A 16,397-nucleotide genomic window follows, 5' to 3' on the forward strand; every position below is an offset into this window, starting at 1 on the left:
TTGTACTTCCCAAGCGCTTAGCACAGTGCTCTGCACACAGTAAGCGCTCAATAAATATGATTGATTGATTGATCGATTGCATAGGGTTAGAGCACAGGCCTGGGAGTCACAAGGTTTGCTGCCATTTGTCTGCTGCATAGGGTTAGGGCACGGGCCAGGGATTCACAAGGTTTGCTACCATTTGTCTGCTGCATAGGGTTAGGGCACGGGCCAGGGAGTCACAAGGTTTGCTGCCATTTGTCTCATCCCCCTGGCCTGGAATGCCCTCCCTCTGCCCATCCACCAAGCTAGCTCTCTTCCTCCCTTCAGGGCCCTACTGAGAGCTCACCTCCTCCAGGAGGCCTTCCCAGACTGAACCCCCTCCTTCCTCTCCCCCTTGTCCCATCTCCATCCCTCCATCTTGCCTCCTTCCCTTCCCCACAGCACCTGTATATATGTATATATGTTTGTACATATTTATTACTCTATTTTATTTGTACATATCTATTCTATTTATTTTATTTTGTTAATATGTTTGGTTTTGTTCTCTGTCTACCCCTTCTAGACTGTGAGCCCACTGTTGGGTAGGGACTGTCTCTATATGTTACCAACTTGTACTTCCCAAGCGCTTAGTACAGTGCTCGGCACACAGTAAGCGCTCAATAAATACGACTGATTGATTGCATAGGGGTAGGGCACGGGCCTGGGAGTCACAAGGTTTGCTGCCATTTGTCTGCTGCATAGGGTTAGGGCATGGGCCAGGGAGTCACAAGGTTTGCTACCATTTGTCTGTTGCATAGGGTTAGGGCACGGGCCAGGGAGTCAGAAGGTTTGCTGCCATGTGTCTGCTGCATAGGGTTAGGGCACGGGCCTGGGAGTCACAAGGTTTGCTACCATTTGTCTGCTGCATAGGGTTAGGGCACAGGCCAGGGAGTTACAAGGTTTGCTGCCATTTGTCTCATCCCCCTGGCCTGGAATGCCCTCCCTCTGCTCATCCACCAAGCTAGCTCTCTTCCTCTCTTCAGGGCCCTACTGAGAGCTCACCTCCTCCAGGAGGCCTTCCCAGACTGAGCCCCCTCCTTCCTCTCCCCCTCTGCATTCCCCCGTCTTGCCTCCTTCCCTTCCCCACAGCATCTGTATATATGTATATATGTTTGTACATATTTATTACTCTATTTATTTTACTTGTACATATCTATTTTATTTATTTTATTTTGTTAATATGTTTGGTTTTGTTCTCTGTCTACCCCTTCCAGACTGTGAGCCCACTGTTGGGTAGGGACAGTCTCTATATTTTGCCAACTTGTACTTCCCAAGCGCTTAGCACAGTGCTCTGCACACAGTAAGCACTCAATAAATATGATTGATTGATTGCATAGGGTTAGAGCACAGGCCTGGGAGTCACAAGGTTTGCTGCCATGTGTCTGCTGCATAGGGTTAGGGCACGGGCCAGGGATTCACAAGGTTGGCTGCCATTTGTCTGCTGCATAGGGTTAGGGCACGGGCCAGGGAGTTACAAGGTTTGCTGCCATTTGTCTCATCCCCCTGGCCTGGAATGCCCTCCCTCTGCCCATCCACCAAGCTAGCTCTCTTCCTCCCTTCAGGGCCCTACTGAGAGCTCACCTCCTCCAGGAGGCCTTCCCAGATTGAGCCCCCTCCTTCCTCTCCCCCTCGTCCCCCTCTCCATCCCCCCATCTTGCCTCCTTCCCTTCCCCACAGCACCTGTATATATGTATATATGTTTGTACATATTTATTACTCTATTTTACTTGCACATATCTATTCTATTTATTTTATTTTGTTAATATGTTTGGTTTTGTTCTCTGTCTACCCCTTCTAGACTGTGAGCCCACTGTTGGGTAGGGACTGTCTCTATATGTTACCAACTTGTACTTCCCAAGCACTTAGTGCAGTGCTCGGCACATAGTAAGCGCTCAATAAATACGATTGATTGATTGATTGCATAGGGGTAGGGCACTGGCCTGGGAGTCACAAGGTTTGCTGCCATTTGTCTGCTGCATAGGGTTAGGGCACGGGCCAGGGAGTCACAAGGTTTGCTGCCATTTGTCTGCTGCATAGGGTTAGGGCACGGGCCAGGGAGTCAGAAGGTTTGCTGCCATTTGTCTACTGCATAGGGTTAGGGCACGGGCCTGAGAGTCACAAGGTTTGCTGCCATTTGTCTGCTGCATAGGGTTAGGGCATGGGCCAGGGAGTCACAAGGTTTGCTACCATTTGTCTGTTGCATAGGGTTAGGGCACGGGCCTGGGATTCACAAGGTTTGCTGCCATTTGTCTGCTGCATAGGGTTAGGGCACGGGCCAGGGAGTTACAAGGTTTGCTGCCATTTGTCTCATCCCCCTGGCCTGGAATGCCCTCTCTTTGCCCATCCACCAAGCTAGCTCTCTTCCTCCCATCGGGGCCCTACTGAGAGCTCACCTCCTCCAGGAGGCCTTCCCAGACTGAGCCCCCTCCTTCCTCTCCCCCTCGCCCCCCTCTCCATCCCCCCGTCTTGCCTCCTTCCCTTCCCCACAGCACCTGTATACATGTGTATATTTTTGTACATATTTATTACTCTATTTTACTTGTACATATCTATTCTATTTATTGTATTTTGTTAATATGTTTGGTTTTGTTCTCTGTCTACCCCTTCTAGACTGTGAGCCCATTGTTGGGTAGGGACGGTCTGTATATGTTGCCAACTTGTACTTCCCAAGCACTTAGTACAGTGCTCTGCACACAGTAAGCGCTCAATAAATACGATTTGATTGACTGACTGATTGCATAGGGTTGGGGCACGGGCCTGGGAGTCACAAGGTTTGCTGCCATTTGTCTGCTGCGTAGGGTTAGGGCACGGGCCAGGGAGTCACAAGGTTTGCTTCAATTTGTCTCATCCCCCTGGCCTGGAATGCCCTCTCTTTGCCCATCCACCAAGCTAGCTCTCTTCCTCCCATCGGGGCCCTACTGAGAGCTCACCTCCTCCAGGAGGCCTTCCCAGACGGAGCCCCCTCCTTCCTCTCCCCCTCACCCCACTCTCCATCCCCCCGTCTTGCCTCCTTCCCTTCCCCACAGCACCTGTATACATGTGTATATTTTTGTACATATTTATTACTCTATTTATTTTACTTGTACATATCTATTCTATTTATTGTATTTTGTTAATATGTTTGGTTTTGTTCTCTGTCTACCCCTTCTAGACTGTGAGCCCACTGTTGGGTAGGGACTGTCTCTATATGTTGCCAGTGGGTATATCCCAAGCGCTTAGTACAGTGCTCGGCACACAGTAAGCGCTCAATAGATACGATTGATTGATTGATTGCATAGGGGTAGGGCACGGGCCTGGGAGTCACAAGGTTTGCTGCCATTTGTCTGCTGCATAGGGTTAGGGCACGGACCAGGGAGTCACAAGGTTTGCTGCCATTTGTCTGCTGCATAGGGTTAGGGCACGGACCAGGGAGTCACAAGGTTTGCTGCCATTTGTCTCATCCCCCTGGCCTGGAATGCCCTCCCTCTGCCCATCCACCAAGCTAGCTCTCTTCCTCCCTTCGGGGCCCTACTGAGAGCTCACCTCCTCCAGGAGGCCTTCCCAGACGGAGCCCCCTCCTTCCTCTCCCCCTCGCCCCCCTCTCCGTTCCCCCGTCTTGCCTCCTTCCCTTCCCCACAGCATCTGTATATATGTATATATGTTTGTACATATTTATTACTCTATTTATTTTTCTTGTATATATCTATTCTATTTATTTTATTTTGTTAATATGTTTGGTTTTGTTCTCTGTCTACCCCTTCTAGACTGTGAGCCCACTGTTGGGTAGGGACGATCTCTATATGTTGCCAACTTGTACTTCCCAAGCGCTTAGTACAGTGCTCTGCACACAGTAAGCACTCAATAAATATGATTGATTGATTGATTGATTGCATAGGGTTAGGGCACGGGCCTGGGAGTCAGAAGGTTTGCTGCCATATGTCTGCTGCGTAGGGTTAGGGCACGGACCAGGGAGTCACAAGGTTTGCTACCATTTGTCTGCTGCATAGGGTTAGGGCACGGGCCAGGGAGTCACAAGGTTTGCTGCCATTTGTCTCATCCCCCTGGCCTGGAATGCCCTCCCTCTGCCCATCCACCAAGCTAGCTCTCTTCCTCCCTTCGGGGCTGAGAGCTCACCTCCTCCAGGAGGCCTTCCCAGACTGAGCCCCCTCCTTCCTCTCCCCCTTGTCCCCCTCTCCATCCCCCGATCTTGCCTCCTTCCCTTCCCCACAGCACCTGTATATATGTATATATGTTTGTACATATTTATTACTCTATTTTACTTGCACATATCTATTCTATTTATTTTATTTTGTTAATATGTTTGGTTTTGTTCTCTGTCTACCCCTTCTAGACTGTGAGCCCACTGTTGGGTAGGGACGGTCTCTATATTTTGCCAACTTGTACTTCCCAAGCGCTTAGCACAGTGCTCTGCACACAGTAAGCGCTCAATAAATATGATTGATTGATTGATTGCATAGGGTTAGGGCACAGGCCTGGGAGTCACAAGGTTTGCTGCCATTTGTCTGCTGCATAGGGTTAGGGCATGGGCCTGGGAGTCACAAGGTTTGCTACCATTTGTCTGTTGCATAGGGTTAGAGCACGGGCCAGGGAGTCACAAGGTTTGCTGCCATGTGTCTGCTGCATAGGGTTAGGGCACGGGCCTGGGATTCACAAGGTTTGCTGCCATTTGTCTGCTGCATAGGGTTAGGGCATGGGCCAGGGAGTCACAAGGTTTGCTGCCATTTGTCTGCTGCATAGGGTTAGGGCACGGGCCAGGGAGTTACAAGGTTTGCTGCCATTTGTCTCATCCCCCTGGCCTGGAATGCCCTCCCTCTGCCCATCCGCCAAGCTAGCTCTCTTCCTCCCTTCAGGGCCCTACTGAGAGCTCACCTGCTCCAGGAGGCCTTCCCGGATTGAGCCCCCTCCTTCCTCTCCCTCTCATCCCCCTCTCCATCCCCCCCAATTTGCCTCCATCCCTTCCCCAGCACCTGTATATATGTGTATATGTTTGTACATATTTATTACTCTATTTATTTTACTTGTACATGTCTATTCTATTTATTTTATTTTGTTAATATGTTTGGTTTTGTTCTCTGTCTACCCCTTCTAGACTGTGAGCCCACTGTTGGGTAGGGACGGTCTGTATATGTTGCCAACTTGTACTTCCCAAGCACTTAGTACAGTGCTCTGCACACAGTAAGCGCTCAATAAATACGATTTGATTGATTGATTGATTGCATAGGGTTAGGGCACGGGCCTGGGAGTCTGAAGGTTTGCTGCCATTTGTCTGCTGCATAGGGTTAGGGCATGGGCCAGGGAGTCACAAGGTTTGCTACCATTTGTCTGTTGCATAGGGTTAGAGCACGGGCCAGGGAGTCACAAGGTTTGCTGCCATTTGTCTCATCCCCCTGGCCTGGAATGCCCTCCCTTTGCCCATCCACGAAGCTAGCTCTCTTCCTCCCATCGGGGCCCTACTGAGAGCTCACCTCCTCCAGGAGGCCTTCCCAGATGGAGCCCCCTCCTTCCTCTCCCCCTCGTCCCCCTCTCCATCCCCCCGTCTTGCCTCCTTCCCTTCCCCACAGCACCTGTATGCATGTATATATTTTTGTACATATTTATTACTCTATTTATTTTACTTGTACATATCTATTCTATTTATTGTATTTTGTTAATATGTTTGGTTTTGTTCTCTGTCTACCCCTTCTAGACTGTGAGCTCACTGTTGGATAGGGACTGTCTCTATATGTTGCCAACGGGTATATCCCAAGCGCTTAGTACAGTGCTCTGCACACAGTAAGCGATCAATAAATACGATTGATTGATTGCATAGGGTTAGGGCACGGGCCTGGGAGTCTGAAGGTTTGCTGCCATTTGTCTGCTGCATAGGGTTAGGACATGGACCAGGGAGTCACAAGGTTTGCTACCATTTGTCTGTTGCATAGGGTTAGGGCATGGGCCAGGGAGTCACAAGGTTTGCTGCCATTTGTCTCATCCCCCTGGCCTGGAATGCCCTCCCTCTATAGCTCTCTGCCTCCCTTCAGGACCCTACTGGGAGCTCACCTCCTCCAGGAGGCCTTCCCCGATTGAGCCCCCTCCTTCCTCTCCCTCTTGTCCCCCTCTCCATCCCCTCATCTTACCTCCTTCCCTTCCCCACAGCACCTGTATATTTGTATATATGTTTGTACATATTTATTACTCTATTTTACTTGTACATATCTATTCTATTTTGTTTTGTTAATATGTTTGGTTTTGTTCTCTGTCTACCCCTTCTAGACTGTGAGCCCACTGTTGGGTAGGGACGGTCTCTATACTTTCCCAACTTGTACTTCCCAAGCGCTTAGCACAGTGCTCTGCACACAGTAAGCGCTCAATAAATATGATTGATTGATTGATTGCATAGGGTTAGGGCACAGGCCTGGGAGTCACAAGGTTTGCTACCATTTGTCTGCTGCATAGGGTTAGGGCACGGGCCAGGGAATCACAAGGTTTGCTGCCATTTGTCTCATCCCCCTGGCCTGGAATGCCCTCCCTCTGCCCATCCACCAAGCTAGCTCTCTTCCTCCCTTCGGGGCCCTACTGAGAGCTCACCTCCTTCAGGAGGCCTTCCCAGACTGAGCCCCGTCCTTCCTCTCCCCCTCGTCCTCCTCTCCATCCCCCCGTCTTGCCTCCTTCCCTACAGCACCTGTATACATGTATATATGTTTGTACATATTTATTACTCTATTTATTTTACTTGTACCTATCTATTTATTTTATTTTGTTAATATGTTTGGTTTTGTTCTCTGTCTACCCCTTCTAGACAGTGAGCCCACTGTTGGGTAGGGACAGTCTCTATATGTTGCCAACTTGTACTTCCCAAGCGCTTAGTACAGTGCTCTGCACACAGTAAGCGCTCAATAAATACGATTGATTGTTGATTGCATAGGGATAGGGCACGGGCCTGGGAGTCACAAGGTTTGCTGCCATTTGTCTGCTGCATAGTGTTAGGGCACGGACCAGGGAGTCACAAGGTTTGCTGCCATTTGTCTCATCCCCCTGGCCTGGAATGCCCTCCCTCTGCCCATCCACCAAGCTAGCTCTCTGCCTCCCTTCAGGGCCCTACTGAGAGCTCACCTCCTCCAGGAGGCCTTCCCAGATTGAGCCCCCTCCTTCCTCTCCCCCTCGTCCCCCTCTCCATCCCCCCATCTTGCCTCCTTCCCTTCCCCACAGCACCTGTATATATGTATATATGTTTGTACATATTTATTACTCTATTTTACTTGTACATACCTATTCTATTTATTTTATTTTGTTAATATGTTTGGTTTTGTTCTCTGTCTACCCCTTCTAGACTGTGAGCCCACTGTTGGGTAGGGACCGTCTCTATATGTTACCAACTTGTACTTCCCAAGTGCTTAGTACAGTGCTCTGCACATAGTAAGCGCTCAATAAATGCGATTGATTGATTGATTGATCGTTAAGCGCTTGCTATATGCCAAGCACTGTTCTAAGCACTGGGGCAGATACAGGTTAATCAGGTTGGACAGAGTCCCTGTCCCACGTGGGGCTCCCACTCTTAATCCCCAGTTTACCGATGAGGGAACTGAGGCCCAGCAAAGTGAAGTGACTTGCCCAAGGTCACACAGCAGACGTGGCGGAGCCGGAATTAGAACCCAAGTCCTTCTAACTCCCCAGGCCCGGGCTTTTCCCGCTATGCCCTGTTGCTTCTCAAACACCAGCTTTGGACCAGGCTGACTCGTCTTTGAGGATAGCCCGGACCGCGTGCCTGCTGGCCTCATTCGTTCAATCATATTTCAGTTGTCTTTATTGAGTGCTTACTGTGTGCAGAGCACTGTACTAAGCGCTTGGGGAAATACACCATGCCCGTATTAGAAGTGGGCCTGACTGGCATAGGAAAGACCTCCAATTCAATCAGTCGGTCAATCCATCAGTGGTATTTATCAATTCATTCATTCAATCATACTTATTGAGCACTTACCGTGTACAAAGCACTGTACTGAGTGCTTGGGAGAGTACAGTAGAACAACAAACAGACACATTTGTGCCCACAACAAGGGCACAGTCTAGAGGGGGAGAAAGACATTAATATAAATAAATAGATAAATTACAGATAAATTACAGGTATATATATATATATATATACATATATATATATATATATACACTATATATTTGTGCTGCGGGGCTGGGTGGGAGGATGAATGAAGGAGCAAGTAAGAGCGGCGCAGAAAGGAGTGGGAGGAGAGGAGGGTTTAGTCAGGGAAGGCTTCTTGGAGGTGTCTTCAGTAAGGTTTTGAAGTGGGGGAGAGCAATTATCTGTCTGATACGAGGAGGGAGGGCGTTCCAGGCCAGGGGTAGGATGTGGACGAGAGGTCGGCGGCGAGACAGGCGGGATGGAGGTACAGTGAGAAGGTTAGCATTAGAGCATTATTGAGTGCTTACAGTGTGAAGAGCACTGTACTAAGCACTTGGGACAATACAATTCCTCCGAGGTGGAAATGTGCGGCCCCCACTCCCCCCACCCGGCCCTCAGGCTGCATTTTCCTCTTACCCACCAGCCCACGCACGCTAGCAAACCCAGCCGGCCTCTTCCTGCCTCTGGAATCATTTATTCCCTCTCCCCCCAGCCCTGCTTCCTTTCTCTCCAGCCACATGTGCCCCTTTCCTGCAGGCACCTGGAGAGAGAATGGAAGGAAACTTATGGTGGTGTCAGTCTCCCCTGCAGATGAACGACCCCTTGGGTCTCCATCCCATAGGGGTATTGGAGAGTTGGGCACTGCCCCGAGAGGCAGAGCAAGCGGCCAGGGTGGGGTGCAGGATTGCCAGCCCCACCTCGGGGACACAGCTCTGACGGCGACTGGTTGTTTGTCCTCCGGAAGCCGCAGCAGCCGCCCGGTGTCCTTAGGAGACTCCGCGATGGAAATTCCAGGGGCCTGAGTTCTCCCCCTCCGGATCCGGTTCCCGCAGGAAGGCCGGGCCCCGCGCGCTGCCTTTATCCGGCTGTTCCGGGAAGAAGGGTCCGGATGGGAGTTTCTCCTCCCCGGTCCACCCCACTCCCTCCCTCCCGGTGCCTCATCCGTTGCCGGGGCCCCTCCCGTCACAGAGCTGCGAGGAAATCGAGGAAATCTTGGCTTCCCACGGTCCAGCTGGTCTGGGGCCTGGAGCCCGGCTTCCTCCTGCTGCTCCTGGGCTAGCAATCCCTCCACCATCCCCTGGGCTGATCTGTGACCCTCAGCTTCCCGAATTCCAGGGGCCAAGGGTGCCTTTGGTTCAGATTCGGCCAGGAGCCCACCCATCTTCCTCCTCCAGGAGGCCTTCCCAGACTGAGCCCCTTCCTTCCTCTCCCCCTCGTCTCCCTCTCCATCCCCCCCATCTTACCTCCTTCCCTTCCCCACAGCACCTGTATATATGTATATATGTTTGTACATATTTATTACTCTATTTATTTTACTTGTACATATCTATTCTATTTATTTTATTTTGTTAGTGTGTTTGGTTTTGTTCTCTGTCTCCCCCTTTTAGACTGTGAGCCCACTATTAGGTAGGGACCGTCTCTATATGTTGCCAACTTGTACTTCCCAAGCGCTTAATACAGTGCTCTGCACACAGTAAGCGCTCAATAAATACGATTGATGATGATGATGATGATGATCTTCACATCCCCTAGGGAAGGGTCACCAGGCCACCTCCATCTTTACCTCCCTTTCTCCCCTCCCCTCCCCTATCCAGCTTTGATTTAATAATGATGGCATTTATTATGCGCTTACTATGTGCAAAGCACCGTTGTAAGTGCTGGGGAGGTTACAAGGTGATAGGGTTGTACCACGGGGGGCTCACAGTCTTAATCCCTATTTTACAACTGAGGGAGTTGAGGCCCAGAGAAGTGAAGCGACTTGGCCAAAGTCACACAGCTGACAGCTGGCAGAGCCGGGGTTTGAAACTGTGACCTCTGACTCCAAAGCCCGGGCTCTTTCCACTGAGCCACGCTGCTTCTCCTGTTCTTTGATCAGAGTGGTCGGCTTGGCTCAGAGCAGGGCAGCGGCCTGGAGAACTGTGAGGAGGGGCCTTGTACCTCCCCAGCGCTTAGAACAGTGCTTTGCACATAGTCAGCGCTTAATAAATGCCATTATTATTATTATAGGGGCCGGTGGGGAGAGGAAGAGGGTCTCACAGTCACCGCTCCGGCTCCAAGACGCCGGCATGGGGCTGGACGGAGAAAGCCCCCTCTGTCATCGTGGTATTTATTGAGCTTGGCGTAGAGGATAGAGCACAGGCCTGGAATTCATTCATTGATTCAGTCGTATTTATTGAGCGCTTACTGTGTGCAGAGCACTGTACTAAGCGCTCGGGAGCTACAAATCGGCAGCATATAGAGAAGGTCCCTACCCAGCAACGGGCTCACAGTTTAGAAGGGGGAGGCAGACAACAAAACAAAACAGATAGGTGTCAATACCATCAGAATTAATAGAATTATAGCCATACACACATCATTAATAAAATAAATATAGTAAATATGTACAAATAAAATAAACAGGGTAATAAATATATTCAGATATATACAAGTGCTGTGGGGAGGGGAAGGGGGGAGGGCGGGGGGGGCAATGGGGAGGAGGAGGAGAGTAAAAAGGAGGGGCTCAGTGTGGGAAGGCCTCCTGGAGGAGGTGAGCTCTCAGTAGGGCTTTGAAGGGAGGAAGAGAGCTAGCTTGGCGGATGGGCGGAAGGAGGGCATTCCGGGCCAGGGGGATGACGTGGGCCGGGGGTCGACCATGGGACAGGCGAGAACGAGGCCCAGTGAGGAGGTGAGCGGCAGAGGCGTGGAGGTTGCGGGCTGGGCTGGAGAAGGAGATACAAGTCTGTAGAAGGAAATAGAAGTCAGGAGGTCATGGGTTCTAATCTCAGCTCCACCACTTGTCTACTGGGTGAACTTGGGCAAGTCACTTCCTCTGTGCCTCAGTTACCTCATCTGTAAAACAGGGATCGAGATGTGAGCCCCACATGGGACAGGGACTGTGTTGAACCCAATTCGCTTATATGCGCCCCAGCACTTAGTACAGCGCCTGGAACATAGTATTCATTCATTCATTCATATTTATTGAGCGCTTACTGTGTGCAGAGCACTGTACTAAGCGCTTGGGAAGTACAAGTTGGCAACATGTAGAGACGGTCCCTACCCATCAACGGCCTCACAGTCTAAAAGGGGGAGACAGACAACAAAACAAAACATATTAACAAAATAAAATAAATGGAATAGTAAATATGTACAAGTAAAATAGAGTAATAAATATGGACAAACATTCATTCAATCGTATTTACTGAGCGGTTACTGTGTGCAGAGCACTGTACTAAGCGCTTGGGAAGTACAAATTGGCAACATATAGAAACGGTCCCTACCCAACAACGGCCTCACAGTCTAAAAGGGGGAGACAGACAACAAAACAAACCATATTAACAAAATAAAATAAATGGAATAGTAAATATGTACAAGTAAAATAGAGTAATAAATGTGGACAAACATTCATTCAATTCATTCAATTGTATTTACCGAGCACTTCCTTTGTGCAGAGCACTGTACTAAGCTCTTGGGAAGTACAAGTTGGCAACATATAGAGACGGTCCCTACCCAACAGTGGGCGTACAGTCTAGAAGGGGGAGACAGACAACAAAACATATTAACAAAATAAAATAAATGGAATAGTAAATACGTACAAGTAAAATAGAATAATAAATATGTACAAACATTCATTCAGTTCATTCAGTTGTATTTACCGAGCGCTTACTGTGTGCAGAGCACTGTACTAAGCGCTTGGGAAGTACAAGTTGGCAACATATAGAAACGGTCCCTACCCAACAACGGCCTCACAGTCTAAAAGGGGGAGACAGACAACAAAACAAACCATATTAACAAAATAAAATAAATGGAATAGTAAATATGTACAAGTAAAATAGAGTAATAAATGTGGACAAACATTCATTCAATCGTATTTACTGAACGCTTACTGTGTGCAGAGCACTGTACTAAGCGCTTGGGAAGTACAAGTTGGCAACATATAGAGACGGTCCCTACCCAACAACGGCCTCACAGTCTAAAAGGGGTAGACAGACAACAAAACAAATCATATTAACAAAATAAAATAAATGGAATAGTAAATATGTACAAGTAAAATAGAGTAATAAATATGTACAAACATTCATTCAATTCATTCAATCGTATTTACCGAGTGCTTACTGTGTGCAGAGCACTGTACTAAGCGCTTGGGAAGTACAAGTTGGCAACATATAGAGACGGTCCCTACCCAACAGTGGTACAACAACGCTTAGTACAGTGCTCTGCACACAGTAAGCGCTCAATAAATACGATTGAATGAATGAATAATGGATAAGGGGAGTGCTTAACAAAGACCATCATTATAATTATTGAGCACTTACTATGTGCAGAGCACCGTACTAAGCCCTGGGGAGAGCCCAATAAAGCAGAGTTGGCAGACAGGTTCCCTGCCCACAGTGAGCTTACAGTCTAGAGTGGGAGACCGACGCGAACATAAATAAATAAGGAATACCATTGCTCACGTGCCCCGATCCCTTCCAGTTGGAGACGGAGATCCAGCGGGTGTCCGAGGCCTACGAGCACCTGGTGAAGTCGTCGTCCAAGCGGGAGGCCCTTGAGAAGGCCATGAGGAACAAGCTGGAGGGGGAGATCCGGAGGCTGCACGATTTCAACCGGGACCTCAGAGGTGACCGCGGATGGCGGCCTTGCGGGGGGCCGGAGAAGTGGGGGCTCAAGCCAGACGGCTGTGGGGAGGGTGGTCTCTGTGCCTCAGTTTCCTCATCTATAAAATGAGGGATACCGGGACTCTCCCCCTCTCCATCCCCCCCCCACCGCCTTACCTCCTTCCCTTCCCCACAGCACCTGTATATATGTATATATGTTTGTACATATTTATTACTCCATTTATTTTACTTATACATATCTATTCATTTTATAGAGCTCTCCTGTATGTCACTGTATGTCATTATGGGACTGTCTCTATATGTTGCCGACTTGTACTTCCCAAGCGCTTAGTACAGTGCTCTGCACACAGTAAGCGCTCAATAAATATGATTGATTGATGATTGATTAAGACTGTGAGCCCCATGTGGGACAACCTGATTACCCTGTATCTACCCCAGAATGTTTGGCACATAGCGCTTAACAAATACCATCCTCATTATTATTATTATCAGAGTAGGCTGGCTATTGTCCCTGGGGGAAGCGGAACAGCCGGCTGGGCGGTAAGATGGTTTAACAAATCTGTTGTATTGAGCTCTCCCAAGCACTTGGTAGAGTGCTGTGCATACAGTAAGCGCTCAGTAAATACCACTGATAATAATAATAATAATAATATTAATAATAATAATGGTGGCATTTGTTAAGCGCTTACTATGTGCAAAGCACTGTTCTAAGCACTGGGGGGATACAATGGGATCAAGTTGTCCCATGTGGGGCTCACAGTCGTAATCCTCATTTTACAGATGAGGTAACTGAGGCTCAGACAAGTTAAGTGACTTGCCCAAGGTCACACAGCAGACATGTGACAGAGCCAGGATTCGAACCCATGACCTCCGACTCCAAAGCCCGGACTCTTTCCACTGAGCCACACTGCTGCACGCTGCTGCACGCTGCTCCTGATGAGGAGAAGCAGCGTGGCTCAGTGGAAAGAGCCCGGGCTTTGGAGTCAGAGGTCATGGGTTCGTATCCCGGCTTCGCCACACGTCTGTTGTGTGACATTGGGCAAGTCACTTAACTTCTCTGTGCCTCAGTTACCTCGTCTGTAAAATGGGGATTAAGACTGTGAGCCCCTCCGTAGGACAACCTGATCATCTTGTAACCTCCCCAGCTCTTAGAACAGTGCTTTGCACATAGTAAGCGCTTAATAAATGCCACCATTATTATTATTATGATGATGACGGTCCTCGGGGAAGCAGGGATGGAGAGGCTTGGAGGGGGCAGGCCAGTTCAGTAAATACCATTGATGATGATGGTGCAGAGTCGGGGGGGCATTCATTCATTCATTCAATCGTATTTATTGAGCGCTTACTGTGCGCAGAGCACTGTACTAAGCACTTGGGAAGTACAAGTCGGCAACATATAGAGACGGTCTCTACCCAACAGCGGGCTCACAGTCTAGAAGGGGGAGACGGACAACAAAACATGTGGACAGGTGTCAAGTCGTCAGAACAAATAAAGCTAAGATATGGACCTTTAGACTGTGAGCCCACTGTTGGGTAGGGACTGTCTCTATATGTTGCCAACTTGTACTTCCCAAGCGCTTAGTCCAGTGCTCTGCACACAGTAAGCACTCAATAAATACGATTGATGATGATGATGATATGGAACGCTTCACGAATTTGCGTGGGAGCAGGACAGCGTAGGGGCAGAGTGGTCCCCGGGGGAATCAGAGCAGGCTGCTGGGAGGAGGCGGTGAGGGTTGTGGGGGGCGCCCCTGGCCAGGCAGCTTGGCTTGGGAATGGTGGGGTATCCCCGTGCTGACGTCTCCTCCTTCCCCTCACCATCCACAGAGCGTATGGAGACGGCCAACAAACAGCTGGCGGAGAAGGACTCGGAGGGCTGTCAGGACAACCGCAAGACCATTTCTCAGCTCTTCGCCCAGAGTGAGTCGCCGTGCGCCACCTGATGCGGGCTTCCGTTCACAGGGCGGGGTGGCATTTATCATTATTATTATTATTATTATTATGGTATTTATTAAGCGCTGACTACGTGCCAAGCACTGTTCTAAGCACTGGGGTAGATACAAGGTAATGAGGTTGTCCCACATGAGGCTCACAGTCTTTTTTTTTTTTAATGGCACTTATTAAGCGCTTACTATGTGCAAGGCACTGTTCTAAGCGCTGGGGTAGATACAAGGTAATCAGGTTGTCCCACCTGAGGCTCACAGTCTTCATTCCCATTTTACAGAGGAGGTAATTGAAGCAACAGAGAAGTTAAGCGACTTGCCCAAGGTCACCCAGCAGACAAGTGGCAGAGTTGGGATTAGAACTCATGTCCTCTGACTCCCAAGCCCGTGCTCCTGCCATTAGGCCGTGTATTGTACTCTTCCAAGCACTTAGTACAGTGCTCTGCACACAGTAAAGAACTCAATAAACACCACTGGTTGATACAAGATTATACAAGCCTAAACACACACGAACATTCATTTTCATTCAGTTGTCCCGCTTGAGGCCCGGTCCCCCCACCCCCCGGGCACCAAATCTGGGCTTCCTCCACATCCTACCTCTTCCGCCCTCATCCTGGGCGACCCCAGGTAAACCCCTCACCCTGTCTGGGCTGGTAAAGCTGCTCTAAGAAGGCTTGAGGCTCTTCCAGCCCAAGGGAGATTGGTCTCATGAGTAATAATAATAATAATGATGGTATTTGTTAAGCACTTACTATGTGCAAAGCACTGTTTTAAGCGCTTGGGGGATACAAGGTGATCAGGTTGTCCCACGTGGGGCTCACAGTCTTAATCCCCATTTTACAGAGGAGGTAACTGAGGCACAGAGAAGTTAAGTGGCTTGTCCAAGGTCTACACAGCTAAGTGGCAGAGTAAGGAGTAAGGAATTGGGAGCTTAGTACTTAATCAATCAATCGTACTTATTGAGCGCTTACTGTGTGCAGAGCACTGTAGTAAGCACTTGGGGGATACAAGGTGCTCAGGTTGTCCCACGTGGGGCTCACAGTCTTAATCCCCATTTTGCAGAGGAGGTAACTGAGGCACAGAGAAGTTAAGTGGCTTGTCCAAGGTCTACACAGCTAAGTGGCAGAGTAAGGAGTAAGGAATTGGGAGCTTAGTACTTAATCAATCAAGTGTATTTATTGAGCGCTTACTGTGTGCAGAGCACTGCACTAAGCACTTGGGGGATACAAGGTGATCAGGTTGTCCCACGTGGGGCTCACAGTCTTAATCCCCATTTTACAGATGAGGAGGTAACTGAGGCACAGAGAAGTTAAGTGGCTTGTCATTAGCTCACAGTCTAATGCCCAAGCGCTTAGTCCAGTGCTCTGCACACAGTAAGCGCTCAATAAATACGATTGAATGAATGAATGAACTTAGATCATTCCCTTTTAGACTGTGAGCCCACTGTTGGGTAGGGACTGTCTCTATATGTTGCCAACTTGGACTTCCCAAACGCTTAGTCCAGTGCTCTGCACACAGTAAGCGCTCAATCAATACGATTGAATGAATGAATGAGCTTAGACCATTCCCTTCTAGACTGTGAAACCACTGTTGGGTAGGGACTGTCTCTAAATGTTGCCAACTTGGACTTCCCAAGTGCTTAGTCCAGTGCTCTGCACACAGTAAGCGCTTAATAAATACGATTGAATGAATGAATGAGCTTAGATCATTCCCTTTTAGACTGTG

The 16,397-nt window shown here is 49.1% G+C and overlaps 1 protein-coding gene across 1 annotated transcript in view; it reads left to right on the forward strand.

The window, feature by feature from the left end:
* The window catches only part of AMOT (angiomotin), a 65,982-nt gene that overhangs the window by 26,521 nt on the left and 23,064 nt on the right, over positions 1–16,397 (forward strand). Inside the window, exons 5-6 of the mRNA XM_038748482.1 lie at positions 12,587–12,731; positions 14,557–14,649. Of these exons, the coding sequence (XP_038604410.1) occupies positions 12,587–12,731; positions 14,557–14,649 (238 nt within the window). The remainder of the gene's footprint in view (positions 1–12,586; positions 12,732–14,556; positions 14,650–16,397) is intronic.

Source organism: Tachyglossus aculeatus, chromosome 6 (assembly GCF_015852505.1).
Source record: "Tachyglossus aculeatus isolate mTacAcu1 chromosome 6, mTacAcu1.pri, whole genome shotgun sequence".
NCBI classification, from domain to species: Eukaryota; Metazoa; Chordata; class Mammalia; order Monotremata; family Tachyglossidae; genus Tachyglossus; species Tachyglossus aculeatus.